At 41.6% G+C, this 19,458-nt stretch overlaps 1 protein-coding gene across 1 annotated transcript in view; it reads left to right on the top strand.

Annotated features, from left to right (window-relative positions):
* LOC139914419 (uncharacterized) overlaps positions 1–19,458 on the top strand; it is a 110,113-nt gene that overhangs the window by 61,448 nt on the left and 29,207 nt on the right. The window contains exons 25-33 of the mRNA XM_078290691.1: positions 2,950–3,073; positions 7,442–7,544; positions 10,265–10,371; positions 12,273–12,497; positions 16,445–16,599; positions 17,890–18,101; positions 18,301–18,508; positions 18,912–19,008; positions 19,105–19,333. Of these exons, the coding sequence (XP_078146817.1) occupies positions 2,950–3,073; positions 7,442–7,544; positions 10,265–10,371; positions 12,273–12,497; positions 16,445–16,599; positions 17,890–18,101; positions 18,301–18,508; positions 18,912–19,008; positions 19,105–19,333 (1,460 nt within the window). The remainder of the gene's footprint in view (positions 1–2,949; positions 3,074–7,441; positions 7,545–10,264; positions 10,372–12,272; positions 12,498–16,444; positions 16,600–17,889; positions 18,102–18,300; positions 18,509–18,911; positions 19,009–19,104; positions 19,334–19,458) is intronic.

Raw genomic sequence — 19,458 nt, 5'->3', positions numbered from 1 at the left:
CTTGATAACCCTGATGACACACACACTCAACTCCCACTGCTCTTGCTTCCATGCCCAGTTTCTACTGTATCTGGGCACTCACTCTAGTTTATAGCATGGAGAATTGTTACATCAGATCCTGTGGATTGGTTTTATCAGGAAGAGTTCACACTAATACAGACAGACGGACCACAGCAGGCGCTGACAGATACAAGTAGAAGTGTGGAAGAAGGCAGACAGATACTGTTGTGCTGCCACCAATCAAAGTTGTTTGGAAAAGCCTGCGGTACCAATGTGGGATAGGTACAGAGTGGTGGATTTCCGCAATAGATTAAAATTGATTGATAGAGAAAGGTAAAGGCATAAGCAGACAGACGGTGGTGGAGTAAGGAACGTAAGTAGACAGACAGGCAGGGATGCAGTTAAATGTGTAAGTAGTCAGACACAGAGACAATCAGACAGATAGGTAAACAAAATAAAGACAAGCATGAGCAAATTGACAGGAAAATGAATCATACAGGTAAGCAGATAGACAGATACACAAGCAGTTAGACAGGCAGAGCAGAGGAGAGCAGAGAGGATATAGGCCTCGATACAGATATACGGTACAGGGGTAGAGTTTAGATGTGAGACAGCTTAGTTGCACACCCACTTACTATTCCTGTCCCACAGTTAGCACTAGGTGTCCCTTCTGACACACACATACACACATATGCACATACACACACACACACACACACACACACACACACGGCGGATAATCTTAGAGCAGGGAGGGTAGGCGGGAGAAAGCTGATCTGTTTGTGCGAGCATTGGGCTGTGAAAGAGAGAGAGAGACAGTGTATGCGAGAGAGAGAGAGAGAGTATATGCGAGGGGGGGGAGAGAGTAAAAGTGCATGAGAGAGAGAGAGAGAGAAAGGGAGGGAGAGAGAGAGTGAGACAGTGAAAGTGTATGAGAGAGACAAAGTGTATGCAAGAGAGAGCGAGAGCCGCTACGAGCCGAGGAAAGTTGGTTACACAGTTAATGCCGAGATCCTGCAGGCTGGATGAAGTGTTTTAAAACAGGAGGTGAGTTTTGGCTCGCTCAGTAGGGTTCGCTTTGGTTTAAGCTGAACTGAAGTGAGGAGGGAGAGCGAGAGCTTTTGGCTTGAATGGAAACTCATGGTTTGGAATGTCGCCAGATGGGGTCTGTAAAATGTGTGTGTGTGTGTGTGTGTGTGAGGGAGAGAGGTGGGGGGAGGGGTGCTAGCAGCAGGGGATGAGGGGACAGGGGTGGTAGAGGGGTGGTACTAGGAGGGGGGGTCTCTGCTGCTTTGTGGTTGCAGGAATGCATTTTTTTTCTTTCTCTCCTCTTCGTCTCTCCGCCTGCATGCACTTGTTCTCCTCTCCCTTTTTAACCCCTCCTCTCCTCCCTCTTTCTTTCAACTCTGCGGTCGCCGGTTCATCAGTAGGCTAGGATCTACCTCTGAGGGAATAACATGCGACTAACTGTTTTCCTGCTAGGCCTGTAACGTATGTCGGAGTTCTTTAACCACTTCTTTTTTTGCTTGAATGAATTACTTGATTGGTTTATGTTTGCTAAGATGATGTTGAGTTGATATATTACTGCTGTTGCATGGAACGTTTTATTTTGCTTGAATGGAAACTTAATGGTCCTTTACATGTTGACTAGTTTCAAGAAGCTATGGCCAGTGACACTCAAAACTACATTAGCTTTATTCTTAATATAAGGCTGTTAAATTAATGTTTTTGTGTTTTTTTAATTAAACTAATCTGACATAAACAGTTTTCATCTGACAGTAGTACTATGTGTTTTGTTTCCAAACTTTGGCACTTACTGTTGTCACTTAGCACTTGTTTTGTCATCTGTGAGGGAATGAGACAAAAAGCTTTTAGTGACACAGCAAGACTTTTGTGTGTGTGTGTGTGTGTGTGTGTGTGTGTGTGTGTGTGTGTGTGTGTGTGTGTGTGTGTGTGTGTGAGACTGTGTTGGACCAAAGTGGAACTGGAAAAGAGCCTCTGGGCTCAGGCTGCATTGATCTGTCTAAAAGAGCCAGACTGGGATGGAGAGAGAGAGAGAGAGTGAGATGGATGGAATGAAAGAGTGACAGAGTTTGATTAACCTTTTCTGTCAGAGAGCAAATGAGGAAATGAGAGAACTAATGAAAAATGTCTATTGATAGTTAACAGAAACAGACAGACGACATAAACAAATGAGAATCACACAGCGCAGCGAGAAACAGAGTGATGGGGAAAGAAAAGAGCAGACAGAGGGTTAAACTGTGTGTATGGGTCATCTCTGATCATCAGGGCATTCCTGACTGTAGACAGCTGTCACATAGGAATACACAGAGCCCAGAGCATCAGGGTTAAACAGTGAGACTTCAGTTATCTTCAGCCCTGCTATTGTGTCTGGACAGGTGAGGATTCCAGGAGGAGCAGAGCGAGAAAGAGAGACAGAAAGGAAGTAAGAAAGACAGAAAAAAAGATCTCCAACTTTTCCACTACTGTATGTATTCCAGGGCAGAGAGAGTGATAAGTAGAAAGAGACAGAGACTGTGTGTGTGTCCTACAGCAAGTCAAACTCTTCTTCCTGTGTATATGTTGTAAACTGCCAGGTGAGGATAAGAGAATGAAAGAGAGAAAGATGACAGAAAGACAGAGACACAAAAAGTGAGAGACCATAAGTCTAATCCCCAACCCTCCTGCTCTTTTTCAGCTTCCCAGTACAATCGCAGTCTTCGAGTGTTAGACACTGAACAGCTGCAATGATTTCCCAACCGCTCCAGAGATTTGAACTGGCAAATTTTCGGTCACAAACCTGCTTGTCTAACCTCTAGGCTACTGTCGTTGCTAACTGCTAAGTGAGAATGAGAGAGAGAGAGAGAGACACAGGTAGAGAGATGGAGAGACTGGTTTGTGCGTCCTGTCTCTAACCTTCCTGCTGCTCTGTGTGTTGTGAACCACCAGGTGACGATGCAATGACGGGGGACACAGACAAATATCTGGCCCCCCAGGACCTGCGGGAGCTGGGGGACGACTCGCTCCCTCAGGAGGGCTACATGGGTTTCAGCATTGGTGCACGGTCACAGAGGTAAGACATACTGCGGTACGCTTCCATCCATAACACACACTGTCCCTTCTATCATGAATACTTGTAGGTTTGTTAAAGGTGCTACGTGTAGCATTTTAACATCATTAAATCATTACCACATTCATTTTGAGACATTAGTATATATACTGCATTTTACATTGTGTGCCACCAGATCGGCCTTCCCATGAAATCTGCTGGATTGCTTTATGGCACAAAGGGATATTGCTTTACAGTGCAAAAAAGGAACATGGCCGCTGTTCCTCCAGTGCAAACAGAGTTAAAACTTTAAGAGTTTCTCGCAATGGCAGATGATGGAAGGAGTGAAAGGCCGATGGAAAAATCACTTCCACCATGTTGATCCTCTTCAGTAAAGCAATAGAGGGAACCTTTGACTGAAGAAGCAACAGGCTTTATGGGAAATATGGTCTTTTTGAGAAACACTAGCATTAGCAATATAGCTAGCGGCATAAGAAAGAGGCTACCAATCGTGTCCATCATGTTTTCTGTAATTATACCAAGGTATTACAGTTCATTTGAGAATAATATATTGATGTTTAAAAATGCTACATGCAGCACCTAAAAAGTCTTTATCAAAGCTCCAAGAAAGGCAAGAATTTCTGGATAATGTTATTGTTATTGTCAGAGGAGCAGATGCATGTTTTGTCTCTTGCTTCTCGGGTTGGGAGAAGTAGTTTGGGAGAAAGTACAAATATTACAAATACTAAACTAACATTATAATATGTGAAATTATATGTATTCACATATTATTCAGAATTAGCATGATAGCAATGAGGACAAGCATTGTTTTGACTCCCATCTAGTCTCTTCCGCCACACTTCCTCTCTCTCTCTCTCTCTCTCTCTCTCTCTCTCTCTCTCTCTCACACACACACACATACACACATACATACATATTCCCCTGACCATTAGGAGGTCATAGGGCGCCCCTTTACCCGTTGAACTTCTGTTCAGTTTAACATACAGACAAAAAATATTGACACTCGTCCAACACACTGAAGAGGGAGGGGTTATTGAATATCTGAGCAGTGACACACATGGACACTGAGCCACAGGAAATTAGAACCATGTTCGATTCCATGGCCTCGAGCCTTGGGTTAGATAAATACATGCTGTTTGAGTGGGGTGGGGAGTGTGGGTGGGTGTGTGTGTGTGTGTTTGTGTTGTGTGTGTGTGTGTGTGTGTGTGTGTGTGTGTGTGTGTGTGTGTGTGTGTGTGTGTTTTCAACCCAAGCCTGGATCAATAAATTACTGGTTCTGTGCAGGCATGGGTGCAATTCACTTCCATTTCAATCAATTTAGGAAGTGGATTAGCTTCAAAATTGAAAATTGAAAATCCTTTTACAATAAAAAGATTTTAATATCCAGTCTGAGGATTTTTAAGAATGAATGGGCTACTGTTAGTGAGTTGTAGTTTCAGTTTTCTATTTCAATTGCTTGAATTAAAAGTGAATAGTCCCCAACCCCTGTTATGTTACTGTTTGACACTTAGCAGTCGCCTCTCTCTCTCTCTCTCTCTCTCTCTCTCTCTCTCTCTCTCTCTCTCTCTCTCTCTCTCTCTCTCTCTCTCTCTCTTTCTCTCTCTCTCTCTCTCTCTCTCTCTCTCTCTTTCGATGTCCATGGTCTTATTGAACTTTTCTACTATGTCAATATTAGATGTTTTCAACTATAATATTTTCATGTTTTGAACATCACAAAATGGATACACCCAATAGTAATTCATTGAAGGCCCAATTGTCATATCAGAGTGTATGTATAGGGACACTGAGGTGAAGTTAGTTTGATTTTAGGGAGGCCACCAAAGTAATTAGGAGTTTACAATATGCACTTTTTGTTTTAGAAAACTATATGACAAATCGACATCAGAAAAAGACTAGGCTCACCGTTCCAATACTTACACTTTTGATTGCATACCAGAAAGAGTTACGCTCCATGTTTCAGTCAGAAAGCCAGGCAGGGCGACAGGTGGTCAGTAAGACAGGCAGTCAGTCAGTCAGTCAGTCAGTCAGTCAGCAACAACTGGCATCATTCTACCAACCTGCATCTCTGCTATGGCTTCTTTCCTCTCTGCATCTCTCTATCCACTCCTCTGTTTTTCATGATCTTTTATTCTCTTCTCATGTCCGTTCTTACTGTTAGTCCCAAAGTCAGGTAAGGCTAAAGGCATGAAGGGGCCTCCTTATCCCCCAACCCCCCACCCCACTCCACCCCACCCCACCCCCCTTCCCCTCCTACACCCCAGACCCCAGCCGCTATCATTATCAAGACTTTGTGATTCACTCTAATGCATTATTCATTCGTTTGAATTAATTTGTCTACTAACGTAACGATTTTGAGTTCCAAACAAGTGTGCTGAATGAGTTTTGGAGTTTTTATGTGTTTTTTTACACTCTGTTTTATGTTAACATCAGACATTGTGGTTTGTATTGTGGTTTCTTATGTGTCTTTATGTCAGATTCTTATTTTCAGTTGAAAACAGCACTGGGTTCTGTGCCTGTGGACTATAGCCTGTTGTGTTTGCTTTTGTATTTGGACTGTGGTTATTATTTATGCCTGGGTCTTTGTGGATTTGACCGGTGGAGCTATGCATCCTTTTTGGTTTCTGTGCGAAGTGTTACTTCATCAAGCTTCCAGGGCCCTGAACTAATACATCCCTATTGTCTTCGTCAATTTAGTCATATAATTTCCTAGATGGGCAGTGGAGAGAAATCTCACTTCATGTCAAGCACTGTTACTATTGAGAAAGGTAGACACATTTCATATAAAAACAAAAAGAACATCAAAAAGTTCATCAGTCAATCTCTCTAAAATATAGAGGACGAAATCTGTAAAAGTGTTTTCTCAGCAACAAATTTAAGTCACCTATTATCCTTTTCACAGAATCATAAATTATTTTAATTTTGTGTTATCAATTATCTTGTTAGATTACGTGTCACTTGTTTTCAAATGATGGATGTCCTGTTTTGAAACAAAACCCTGAATTTGTAATCTGATAGACGCATTATAAAGGGACTTGTATTCAGAGAGTTTCAGATATCCTTACTCTCATTCCATACACCACATTCCAGGAGGAGTTAGGAGTTACAAATATAGACAAACATTGCGCACACACACACACACACACACACACACACACACACGTGCAGGATCACCACAAGCAAGGCATGAACCGAGGTCAAGTTCTTTCACTGGTCTGCATTGTCATTTCAACATTAGAATATTTTAGCCTGTGGCCAAGAGTTTAAAACACATTAGTATGTTGTGTTTTTGCCATGTTGTGCTACAGAGCAGTTTCCCTGAGTACAGACTAATTGGTTCAGCATTGGTTAACTTGTGTAGTACAAATAGAACGTTGCAGGCAAGCATTCATCACATATCATTGCTCAGGAATGCTCTTTATTTGCCTCATAAAATGTCCTAATTCTCTTTCTCTCTCAATGCCTGTGTACCCATCTCAAGACACAAACCACTTCTTTTCTGCATACCATCAGTAACAAATGTACTGGGACAGTAAACAAAAAACAGTATAAGAGTATATAAGAGTATAAGGCAAGATTACAGTCTGATAGTTTTCTGGTTTTGGTCTATGTTAGTCTCGATAAATCATGTTAAAACACTGTCAACAGTAAGAGCAATATCAGCTTTCTGTCCCAGTACTATTGCCATTGTCCACCATACAGTAATCTACTGTTCCTCCATAAGCTACTCTGCTTCCCTCAGGCTTTTAGGCTACTCCTGTTCTGTGCTGTACTCTGGCACGTTGTGAATAGCCCAGTTGCTGAGACCAAACTAGCTCAAAAGGTTGTTAATTATCAGAACAGGTATAGAAAATACAGTGATTTTTGCGGAGATCCTACTTTTTTTTCCCACTACATGTTTGCTGCACCGTTGCTCCACCACCCAGTTGTTGTTGTTCAGAAAACCCTGCAGTACTAACATATCATTGCAGGATACATGCATTGTGGTGAGGATTTCTACAAAGGCTATCTATATAGTACATGTTGCCTCTGACAAATGATTGTAAAAGCGCTGTATGAGGCTACTACTATATAGGATGTAGCGAAGTATAGACATCAAACATTTCTTTCTGCATCGTTTTGGGTTTGAATTCCCACTCCAAGAAGGTTCTAGCCTTGCGGTTGTTGTTGTTGTCATTGGCGGGATAAAATCAGGCCCCTGGAAGCTGCATGCATTTAATGTGTTTATTTGTTTGTTTGTGTTTTTCTGTTCACCTCATTCCCCCCCTCCCCCCTCGTACCCCTCACCCCCTCCTCTCCATTCCTCCATTGTTGTGACGACTGTTGTCATGGTAACCCGTGACTGCTACGCCAACCACACCCACCCACACCAAGCCTGCGTTCCTTCAGTTCCGATAGGTCGAACACGCTGAACCGGAGCTCGTTCACGCGGGACAGCATGATGATAGAGGAGATGCTGGCGCCCAATAAGGAGATGGTAGGTACACTGACTGGAGCTATAGGTGTGGATATGTGTAGAAATGTGTGGGGATTGTGGTGTTTGTGTCGTGCATGTACTGTGTCTCTCTCTCTCTCTCTCTCTCTCTCTCTCTCTCTCTCTCTCTCTCTCTCTCTCTCTCTCTCTCGCTGCCTTTATCTCTCTCTGTCCGTCTGTCTCTCTCTCTATAACTCTCTCTCTCTCTGTCTCTGGCTGTCTCTTTGTTTCTCTCTCTCTGTCTCTCTCAGTAATCCCCAGGTCTTTAACTTTATGAGAGACACCGTACTGTCTCCAAATATGCCAAGCTGTACTCAGTGCTGTGCCAAAAGCCAGGAGATTCACCAATCCTCTTACACCTGAGTTGGTGTTGACACAAAGACGACCAATCCTGTTACATTTTACTGAAAAAGGAAAAGAGATTAGTCATTAGTGCTGCTATCTAAGAGGGATTTCTGTGATGGCCCACTTACTTTAAAAATGCAGCAAGATGGCACTTAAGGTAAAGGTTGTAGGGTTCAGGTTAGAGCTTCATTCCATGAGGCAAAGACAACATGATCACCCCACCATGTCCTGCCTTCAGTGGACTTAGAACTGTGGCCTCAGTCAAATCCATAGAAAAACCTCTGAATGCAAGAACTTTGTGGATCAGAGTTGAAAAATGACAACGGAACAGTTTTGGCAAGTGAACCAAAAACAGTGAGTCAAAATGAAGGGTTTCAGAGTTTCTCACTTAGATACTGGTTTATACGTAGTCTAGTTTTGTAAACTATGGGTTGGCATCCAAAATGGGTCACTGGTCTACCTCTGGTGTTTCCCCCACCTAAAAGTGTAGAAAGTGTTCTCATGAGTCAGTAAAAAAAACTAAAAACTTATCATTTGGTACCTGGACTGAGATACTTGTTTACAATACTGAAATACTGGTTTACAGTACAAGATTTTGACCTAGATAAACCCAGGATTAATAACTGTACTGTAAATTAATTTGGACCCAGAAAGCCTCTGAGAAATTAATATGTTTGTATCCCAGTTGTAAAACTGTGGGACAGCATACCTGTGCCTTAAATCTGGTCAAAGTGTTGTTGTGTCTTTCTGCTAGCTGTGGGCTAAGCAAGAACCGTTGATAGAAAGAGTTTGGACATGTTCTACTATGGATGCCATTTTTTCTGGCTGCAAATATGTAACAGTGCCCTCCATAACGTCACCATGGTGAGATGCCCAGTATTTTGAAAGTTTGTGGAGTTGACATGATGACTATTAAAAACTATAATTGCTATACTCTCTATTTGTTGCTGTGGACTGAGTAACAGCTGGCAGTTGACAGCTTGTCTCTTCTCTCATGCTACTCCAGCTGCTCTGTAAGGAAAAGTCCTTCATTGTAGAGCACCACAATAAGGTAGTTGTAAGAGTTATTTTATATCATGCACTACCTCTGTCAGTGCATGTGTATACTGTATGTGTCATTCAGCCTTTGTTATTATATGATAGGGTTATAGATGATACTCTTTTCAGTTCAGTTATGTCATGGTACCATGCACAATATATACTCCTATATCAGTGCATGTATATGTTGAGCATTTTCTGTGTATTGTTATATAATGGATTGATAGGTAATACTGCATCTATATATCCATTTTGTGTGATCATACAATGCTATTGATAATCGATAACCATAGGCCATGGTACATGGGGAGCATGTTGAGCCAATGAGCAATTTTGATGAGCCTTTTTTCATACTTTTGTTGCTTATTATAGCCTAGCACACTATCATCGTACCAACATTGTTTTTTCCTTTTATTAATTGTAGGGTTTCATTCCACAACACTGTCTATTCAGTGCTATCTGAAATCCATTAGTCAATATTTCAAAAACACAATTGATTTCTGAAGGACTTAAAATGACTTTTAGAATGAAACTCTCAGTTCTCTTCCCTTCCCTAGCCAGTGTTCGCTTTCTCATTGAAGTTGCCAGTTAGTCATAGCCCTGATTGGCAATAATGAATCTAGGTCAGTTAATACATGATACATTGTATATGATCCTCTGACAGACAAAACACCAGACAGTTTGTGAAGTCAGTATGATCATACGGTGCAGTGGGTGATAGCCAGGCTGATTCACAGTGATTGTATTTATCCACTCTGTACGATTGCGATGCAGGCAAATGTTAAGTTTTCCTCTGTTGCCATCTGATGTAGGTTTCATTTATACTGATGTTCTCTGCCAAACTGTCTGGCGTACTTTCCTCACTTATCTGCTGAATGTCATCAAGTATTCCTTATTTGTTTATTTATTTATTTATGTTTCTATAGCTTGTGTCCTGCTGAAACTTAACATCTCCAGTTTTGCCTTTGTAACTGTAAAGTTGTTTTTTGAAGTTTTCCTTGTCAGTTTCTGAAAGATTGACTTCTGGAGATAACAAGATTTCTACAGGACACTGATGTTATGTTACCTAGATAGTCAAGCTTAGCCTTCACCAGCACTGGCTGTGTTATATCCATTCCTTTCCATTTTTTTGTTATCAAACTGCATGACAATGCAAGACTATCTTCATGCAGTGTTTGCTGTTTACTGTTGATATCTTCACTGTGAAGGATTTTATTTCACATGCACATTCAGAACACAAACACACTTTTCATTTCTTCTGTCTCTTTTGTACACACAGAAACAACGCACGCACCCACACACGCACATGCAGTGTAATGACCTTGTTTTCTCTCCCGCAGCATCTGGCAGTAGCTAAGGACTTTGACAACGACTCTCTGAGGCGGTACAGCTGGGCTGCAGACACACTGGATAATGTCAACCTAGTCTCCTCACCTATACACTCCGGGTAAGGAGGGATGAAGGGCTTAATGGATGGAGAAAGGAGAGAAGGCGAGGGCTGAGTGAGACGAGAGAGAAACAAGTGTGTCAGACCCCTCTGGATAATGTCAGCCCTGCTTGTCTCACGTATACGCTCTGGGACAGGATGGAGGGAGGGACCGAAGGGGAGGAAGGAGAAAAAGAGGAGGGATAGAATGAGTGCTTGTCTTTGTTGCCATCTACCTGTTACGTTTTCTGTCTGTCTCTCTTCCTTGCTCTCTCTTCCTCATTTTCTTTCTGTTTGAGAAAATGTCTTTTACCTCCCAGGGTTTCTTTGATTTCCTTCACGTTCTCTGATAGTCTGTCCTTCTCCAACTGTAACAATAATCTGTAAGCAAAAATTACACCGCTCTCATTTCCATAATTACTGTGTAATGACACGGTAACAAAATGTAAGCCACACAGAAACTACTAATACTGCAAGACTGGGGAATGAGGGAGCTGTAATTTACAGGACTAGTCAGTAATCATCATCTCAAAGGTTGTTGCAATGTCAAAGCTATGTTGTTGATTTGTCCCTCCTGCGTTGCTTTGTTGTCCATCCTGCAGTTTTTCCTCTCCGCTCCCGCAGTACGACAGCAGGTGATGACTGTGATTGGTTGCCATTGTTACCACTACCACCACCACCACCACCACCACCACCACCACTACTTCCTGTTTCTTACTTCCTGTTTCCTGTGACATCACATCCTCTCTTCTGTGTTCACTCATGGCATCTGTGTTTGCTCTCCTCACCCGTGAACTATGTTGTTACAGATTTGATACAGATTGGTTTGGATTTTGGGCTTGTGGACTCGCCCCAGAACTGGCTTTTTTTTATATATTTCATGCCCACATAGCATTCTCAGGCAACTTTTCCTTCAAAGATTTCACAGTGCTTATAGTTTTTCAGTCTGTGATTCTGCATTTGCTCTAGACTTACTCCTTTTAAAAGGAAAAAAATACATTTATATTCACACTATTTGCTCAACAGCTATACACAGTGGGACAGACTAACATGCCATCTTGTTCAGCAAACTGCATGGTGTGCGTGTGTATGTGTGAGTTGTGAGATTTCCCTCTTGGAGTTAAAACCAATTACACACAGAAGTATCTAATATGGACAAATCACAGGTTACTTGGGAGGCTTCTATGTTGGCACCATGGCTGTGTCTAATTCACATTCAATCTATACAAAATATAAAAAAGAAACTGCAATTCATTTCCTACTGATGGAGCATTCATTGTCAGTTTTACTCACCAGGCTGAATATAGCAGCCTTCCCATGCCAAATACATTTTTCAGTATATTCATTTTGACAAAAATTTGTTGAATTGGCTAAAGTGAAAGTGAATGGAGCAAAGTCTTTTTTCATGTGGTATGCACATTCCAAAGTGTGGATTGATTGTTGTTTTATTACTGTTAACACACACTTAAAAGAGCAGAGTCACAGCCAACATAGAAAGCTCCTTGCATTTTCTTTCCTTCCTTCTTTCTTTATCTCTCTCTTTCTCACACCTATTTCATGTGTTTTGAAGATCACAGCATGGGAAGCAACCTCACCTCGACTAAAGACCCTCTCTCTCCGTCAGTGCTCCTGTTAAACTGATTTGTTTCACTTCTCATTCCATTCCCTTTCTATATCCTTTTCCCCTCTCTCTTCCCCATATCTCACTCTTTCTCTCGCTCCCTCTCTCCTCTACCCTTCCATTTCTGTTTCTCTCACTCTTTACCTCCCTTCACTCTCTCACTCTCCTTCACTGTCTATCTCTCTCTCTCTCCCGTCTCTCTATGTATTTCCCTCTTCCCTTTGTCTGCCTTTCTCTCTCTCTTCTCTCTCTCTCTCTCTCTCTCTCTCTCTCTCTCTCTCTCTCTCTCTCTCTCTCTCAGGTTCCTGGTCAGTTTCATGGTGGACGCCAGGGGCGGCTCCATGAGAGGGAGTCGTCACAACGGAATGCGCATCATCATCCCGCCCAGAAAGTGCACAGCACCCACCAGGATCACCTGCCGATTGGTCAAGAGGCACAAACTGGCATCGCCTCCTCCAATGGTTGAAGGGGAGGGTTTGGCCAGCCGACTGGTCGAGGTCGGTCCAGCGGGAGCCCAGTTTCTGGGGTAAGGCCTTTTATATATTTTTTTGACCACGCCATTTGTTTGCTATTTATTTACTTGTTTATTTGTGTGCGCTTTTGTTTGGTGACTTGACATCCCCTTCCCTCTGCTTCTCGCCATCCCCATTTCCAACCATCTGCGTTTCTATTTGTAAGTGTGAGTGTGTATGTGTGTGTTTGTACATGTGTGCGTACGTGTGTGTGTGTGTGTGTGTGTGTGTGTGCGTGTGTGTTGCAGTGATTCAGCAGTGTGATACTAATGTTCTGTAGCCATACCTCCGGCTCAAATGATGGAGGTCTGGAGAAATTTAAACGCAGTAGTTGGCTAGAAAAGGGCGGCGACGCTGTGGGCTGTCATCATCACTAGTCAAATTTTACGAGGGCAGAGCATGGCACTGGTGCACACTTGTGTACTGCTGTAGGAACAAGAAGGAAGTTGCTACAGTTAGTTAGCTAGCGAAACAAAATTGACCTGATACCGGCATGGGCTGTGGTCTGTTCTGACTTTGAAATGAAAACTATTGCCTTGATTAATCCCTGATATGGACAGTTACGTTCCTAATAGTTAGATCGCTACAATGACAATATATTACTCATGAATGACAGAGAGAAAGACTCTGCTTGGTCATGACTTTGTTTCTATTTTATCCAGTACTTGTGGTTTTGTTATCAGTGAGTTTGATATATAGCTATAGAAACAAATTTCTCTGTCTGTCAAATGTAGTGCATTACAGGCTGTCCTCCAAGTTTGATAAATCAAGGTTTTTTTTTTACCATGGCCTGTTGGTAGACACGTTATTACAGCCCTGTTTTTCAAGAGAGTCTTCAAGCTGAGAAGCTGTAAATGCTTCATCGACTCAGTCTGGTGTAATGAGAACACTTCTGCCCAACCATCTTGATTCAAAAGTTTCACCCTTTTTTTCTCGCACATTTAATTTTTCCAAAGTTAACGATGCAGACTTTGGCAGAAAAACAAACCAGAAATGCCATTTCCGAGGGCTTGTGCCAGAGTCCTATTTCAAACTCAAAGTCTCGTTATTCTGCGTTTTATGATGAGAATTTCTCCGGAACTCCATCGTTTGAGCCGGATGTGTGGCTTCACAAAATTAGTGTGACACTAACCCTCCAGTCCCAAATAGCAAGTTGTCTGGCAGTGTTTCCCCTTGGCAGTGTGTTAGGCAACATCCCTAACTGATTAGATACTTATCTGTGTACATTTTACATGTATCTAGAAAGTGTGATGTGTTTATAAAAAGTAGAAGCGGTTATAAAAGGAGTGGATCAAGAGTACTGAAATAGAGAAATAGGCATCTTATGAATACTGATATGAAAATAACAACTAGATAGTGTGCACTCTTTCTGACTTTGCGCTTGTGTGTATGCATGTGTGGGTGGGTGTGTGTGTGTGTGTGTGTGTTTCATTATTGTGCGGACACAGTAAACTACATCTCCCCAGAAAGCTGCCAGCCCTTAGCGAAGGCGAGAGCCTGGTTAGTCCAGTGCTACAGCTGGGACCCAGAGGAACTAGATTCGTTGGGTAGGAACAAAACATAGCATCCCCCTCCTCCTCTCCTTCCTACGCCCCATAGGAAAAGACATGACCGAGGCTGATTCATGCTAATAAGTATGATTATTTTATCCATCTCTGTTGATTTTGATTTATTAGGCTATTTGATATATGATTGCCATGTAGTTTTGGGAAGAAAAGAATGATTGTAGAATGATCATTCACACATGCTTAGAACATTTTGAAGGGAAGACAACCAACATTAAGTCAGGAATATGCGTCTTTGTGTTTTAGAGGTTTGCATTTGGATTCTTGACATTTGAGACTTTTTAAAATTTCTTCCTAAAACTACACGGTGTGGCTTCAAATCCATTCTGATTTCCAGCCATTTAGAGACTATTTTATGTTTGGTTTCAGAAGCTTTCAGTTGGCTTCTGATGCCACTGAAAGGAAAGGTTTTGATTGGCTGTTTGGACTGGACTGCGCTTGTTGGGCATGAGCCTCTTCCTCCTCAAGCCAAGCATCATCCTGCTTCCCATGACCACCGTTCCTTTACCTCACCTTTTAGATGAGTTGTACATCATCCCATAGTATGTATGTATGTTTAGTTACGGCCAGAGCCACTGGTAGAAAGAGTTTGGCCAGGTTGTACTAAGGGTGACATGTTGCTGCCCATTCTGTAGTACAATGTTGTTATATTAACCGGGAGCAGTGTTTCCCCCAGGTATTTAGACCATGTGACACTAACACTCTATATTGAGATAAATTCAAGTGAAATTCTTTAATCCAGGACTGAAGTTCCTTTAGGCAGAGTTGCTTTGTCGTGATTGCTAGGGGAAACATGGCCCCACAGTAGGTCTAGTTATGTACAGTTTAGTTATAGTTATATATGTGATATCAGTATTCCTGTGGTTTTGTGTGTGGTTTGTCCTGAATTCAGAAGTTCATAATGATAAGAAATCTTCTCACCTCATGATCCTGATATTTTTGGAGTGATCAAGAGTCAGATTAATTAAACACTGGCTAATTTCACACAGATTGAGACAGAATGTTTCAGTATTTTCCTTCCTTGACATGATAGGCACTCACGGTAGACGACTTTATCTTTTCATTATGGAATCACAGTTTCAGGGATTTGTAAATTGTGAAATTTGAATTGTCTCGGAAAGGTAACCACTTCTTGAATGTTTTTCTTAGATGATTTCCCAAGGGGATGATCAGTGAATATAGTTCCTCTGGTACCTTTACAGTGTGGATTCTGTTCTGTTTTATTCTGTTTTATTCTGGTCATTAGTTAGGGTAGAGTAAGTTCATCGCTCTCTCTTGTGTTGCTACCATGCCTTGTTTGAATAAGGGCTGTGCAGCTTTCTCCTCCCACTCCTGATTCCGTTGCATCTGTCTTGTTAAGCTATGCCATGCATTCTGAATGTCCCATTGAACCGCAGCACGGTTAGAGCTATCATTATGAAACAGCACTGTCATCAGCAAAACCAGTGTTCATTCATATCAGATATTTTGAGACCAATACTGGGCTCAGTTTCTTGGCATTTCACCCAACTCCTGTGCTGTTGTATTGGTATTTTATTTTATTTATAGGATTAACAAACATACGCTCATTCTCATTGGCTCATTATTTGAAAAACATGCATGAAGTGTAAATGGTAGCCACCTTTACTGGTGTTAATCTCTAGCATGCATTCATACAGGAGCTATATACTATTTCCCTGCTCATTTGTACTGTAGTTGATTTTGTATTAATTCAGCCCCACTGGAACTCCATTGCAGGTCTGGGGTCAGTTCACTTTGTCAGTCGATTCAAGAAGTGGATTGTCTTTAAAATTCAAATATTCAAAGATCATTGCTCTAGTAAGGTTCGACTGAATTGAATTGAGAATGAATGCTCGACATTATACACTGTGGCGTCAAGATGCAAATTGTAAGCTCTCAGTGCCTGTAAGCTTTCAAACATCATCATTGTTTACAACACTTCAGAAAATAATTTTCCACAAATGATGTGTTTTTTAGTGAGCAGTGAAAATTTAACTATTTATTAGTCTTGATACCTTAGCTACGAATTTTCCCACAGTTCCCACAATCCTCTTCTCGTATTCAGAGAGAATTACCCTATCTGCTCTTTGTCTAGTCCATAGACTGTAAAAAAAGAGTCATGTCAGCATCTGAGGAAACATCTCTTTTTCAGTGTGTACAATTGGAAATACCTATCTTAACTACCAAATGATAGCACTTTTTGGTGACTATTCACAACCTTATCTGACATGGAACATGGCTGATGTTTTCACAGTGTGTTTTAAATCATTTATAGCTAAGATAGATAACTAGCTGTAGCTTGCAAAACCATGAATGCGCCATGGGACTGCACAGAATCCCTACTTCAGTCAATAGTCAAAATGTATTCATTTAACCACTGCTCCATACCTTTCCAGGCCTGTGATAGTGGAGATCCCCCACTTTGGCTCGATGCGGGGCCAGGAGAGAGAGCTGATCTTACTGCGCAGTGAGAATGGAGAAACCTGGAAGGAGCATCTGTACGACTGTAAGACTGATGACCTCAATCATCTCCTCAACGGCATGGATGAAGGTAAAGACCGGTCACAGCAGACATTCTTTCAACCTGGGGCCCAAATTTAATAAATTGTGTCTTACCCTGGGACCCACACAAATGTAAATATACCAAGACCTGTCATATGGTGACCCAAAAAGATACAGGCTTGCAAGCTGTTTTAGGTCCTGACCCATGCTTAAGAAACAGCGACTAAGGAGATATTTCACTTTTGTAGAGCACTGATTCTTGAGACCTGGAGCAAAACATGGCCTACAAATAAAAGTGCTGCTCCTGTTGAAAATGAATGCAATTTTACTATTAAAAGTCATCAAAGGCGATCATCTGCAGTCCCTTTGCACAAATTCACTATTCATTTTATAGTTTTTGTAAAATATGTCATTACATGTTTGATACAGTATTTTGCCAACACCAACAGACATCAGGTTTTCTGTTTGATGGGATTTACAGATATGTCCAAAGCATCATTTATGGTGGCTTGACAATCAATATGAATTTGTCTTGCCATGTTTCATTAACATGTGTACTTAAACATAATTTTCTCAACCTTTTTTCCACATACTGTACATAACAAAAACTTATATTTCCTTATTATGAGATTTGCTGTACACCTGTAACCACTGAAGGTAAAACTTAATTTTATTGTAGGCTTGTACATGTTGTTTGCCTTGTAAATATGGACTATAGGTTTCCAGATATTATGTTTATTAGCTACTATTAAATATTATGCAATTATATAGTAAGGATTGTCAAAACCTTGTTACCTCCAGATTGGGTGATTTATTTTGAAGTATTTATTTAATTTACACAATTCTTTAGATTAAACAGAAATCGACTGAGTGGTTATAATATCTGTCGGACTTGTAGCTTATTTTAAATAAATATGCTTAGATATTCTTCAACCAGTAGTGTTCTATTAAAGCATTTATCTCATTATCATGTGCTTTTTGATGTTGCAAATGATTATCTTATATATACAATACTGAAGATACAGTTGCATGAGGTAATGTGTAACTATGGTGCAAAAAAAAGATTTTAAGGCTCTAAAATTAAGACTTGGTTTCCTTAGTTTATATATGTGAGAGCAGTATGCCTTTTCAGATTGTGTTTTTAAATGAATGGAAGTGAATGAGACAATAAAGATGGCTGTGGTATGTTCACACTAGAAGGTGATGATGTTCTAATTAAACGAGGTAATGCTTTTAACTGTAAACTTGGCTATAGTAGTACTAGAAAGTGGGTTCCACCTGTAGGGTTGGAAAATAAATGTGATTTATGAGATAATAAATGTGTTTTCTTCCCCTGTAGAACTAGACAGTGCTGAGGACCTGGAGAGGAAGAGAATCTGCCGCATCATCACCAAGGACTTCCCACAGTACTTTGCTGTAGTGTCACGGATCAGGCAGGAGTCCAATCAGATGGGGCCAGAGGGCGGGACTCTGTGCAGCCGGAGCGTCCCACTGGTTCAGGCTTCCTTCCCTGAGGGAGCACTAACCAAGAAGATCAGGGTTGGACTACAGGTGGGTTGAGGGATATATTTGCTATTTCTGTTTGTGTTTTCTGTTGGAATCTCTCTCCCTGTATGTCTCTCTCTCTCTCTCTCTCTCTCTCTCTCTCTCTCTCTCTCTCTCCCTCTCTCTCTCTCTCTCACACACACACACACACACACACACACACACTCGATTGATTAATAACCACTCATCCCCTCTTCTTTGCCAGGCCCAGCCGGTACCTGACGACACAGTGAAGAAAATCCTTGGTAACCGGGCAACCTTCAGCCCCATCGTTACCGTGGAGCCCAGAAGAAGGAAGTTCCACAAGCCCATCACTATGACAATCCCAGTCCCGCCTCTCTCGGGGGAGGGGCTTACCAACGGCTACAAAGGAGACTGTACCCCCTGCCTCCGCCTTCTCTGCAGCATTACAGGTGTGTGTGGGTGTGAGTGTGCATGTATGTATGCACATTATCATCATATCATTGTCAAATGATTTGTGGTAATTGCCATCATCTATGAGCTATAGTTTCTAGGAGCTGGCATTACAATATGCAAAAACTAATTTCAAAGCAATATATTCATGACAAAATACTACCATCTTTTGATGTAACATCAACACATTATCTAATCTTAGGTGTCAACTGACAACAAATTCCTATGATCTTAAAAAGGATAATAATATTGCTTTTCTCAATATGAGTCCTAGAGCTGCAGTACATAACTGAATATTTAGATGTCAACAGAAAAGTTAATCAGATCTGTCAGGTCTGTCTCTTCTAAGTGTCACTTAGAATCTGCAGGTTGTGTGATGTTACCTGTATGACTCTCTACCAGGTGGTACATCCCCCGCACAGTGGGAAGACATCACAGGCACCACTCCTCTCACCTTCGTCAATGACTGTGTCTCCTTCACCACCAACGTCTCTGCCAGGTCAGACTTAATTAAAAAATTTCAAACTTTGTGGCTGCCACTAGGTGCTATAGGTAAGGGAAGCCAATGTTATCATTTTATCTGTCTCTTATTCAGGTTCTGGCTAGCAGACTGCCACCAAATCCCAGAGACAGTGGGCTTGGCCACCCAGCTGTACCGGGACCTGATCTGTGTGCCATACATGGCCAAGTTTGTGGTGTTTGCCAAGATGAACGACTCAGTGGAGTCCAGACTGAGGTGCTTCTGTATGACGGACGACAAGGTGGACAAGACCCTGGAGCAGCAGGAGAACTTTGAGGAAGTGGCCAGGAGCAAAGACATAGAGGTACAGGTTTATGTGTGGTTTACTATTCTACCTCCCAATAGGGAAAGTTCAGGATTTTTGAAACATTGAAATTGAACTCTAATCAAGCTTCACCTTTGGACATTCAAAAGTGCACAAGCCTCCTG

This window comes from Centroberyx gerrardi, chromosome 20 (assembly GCF_048128805.1).
Source record: "Centroberyx gerrardi isolate f3 chromosome 20, fCenGer3.hap1.cur.20231027, whole genome shotgun sequence".
Lineage (NCBI taxonomy): Eukaryota > Metazoa > Chordata > Actinopteri > Beryciformes > Berycidae > Centroberyx > Centroberyx gerrardi.
The sequence above is the reverse complement of the archived record's forward strand: the minus strand, read 5'-3'. Positions and strand labels throughout refer to the sequence as shown.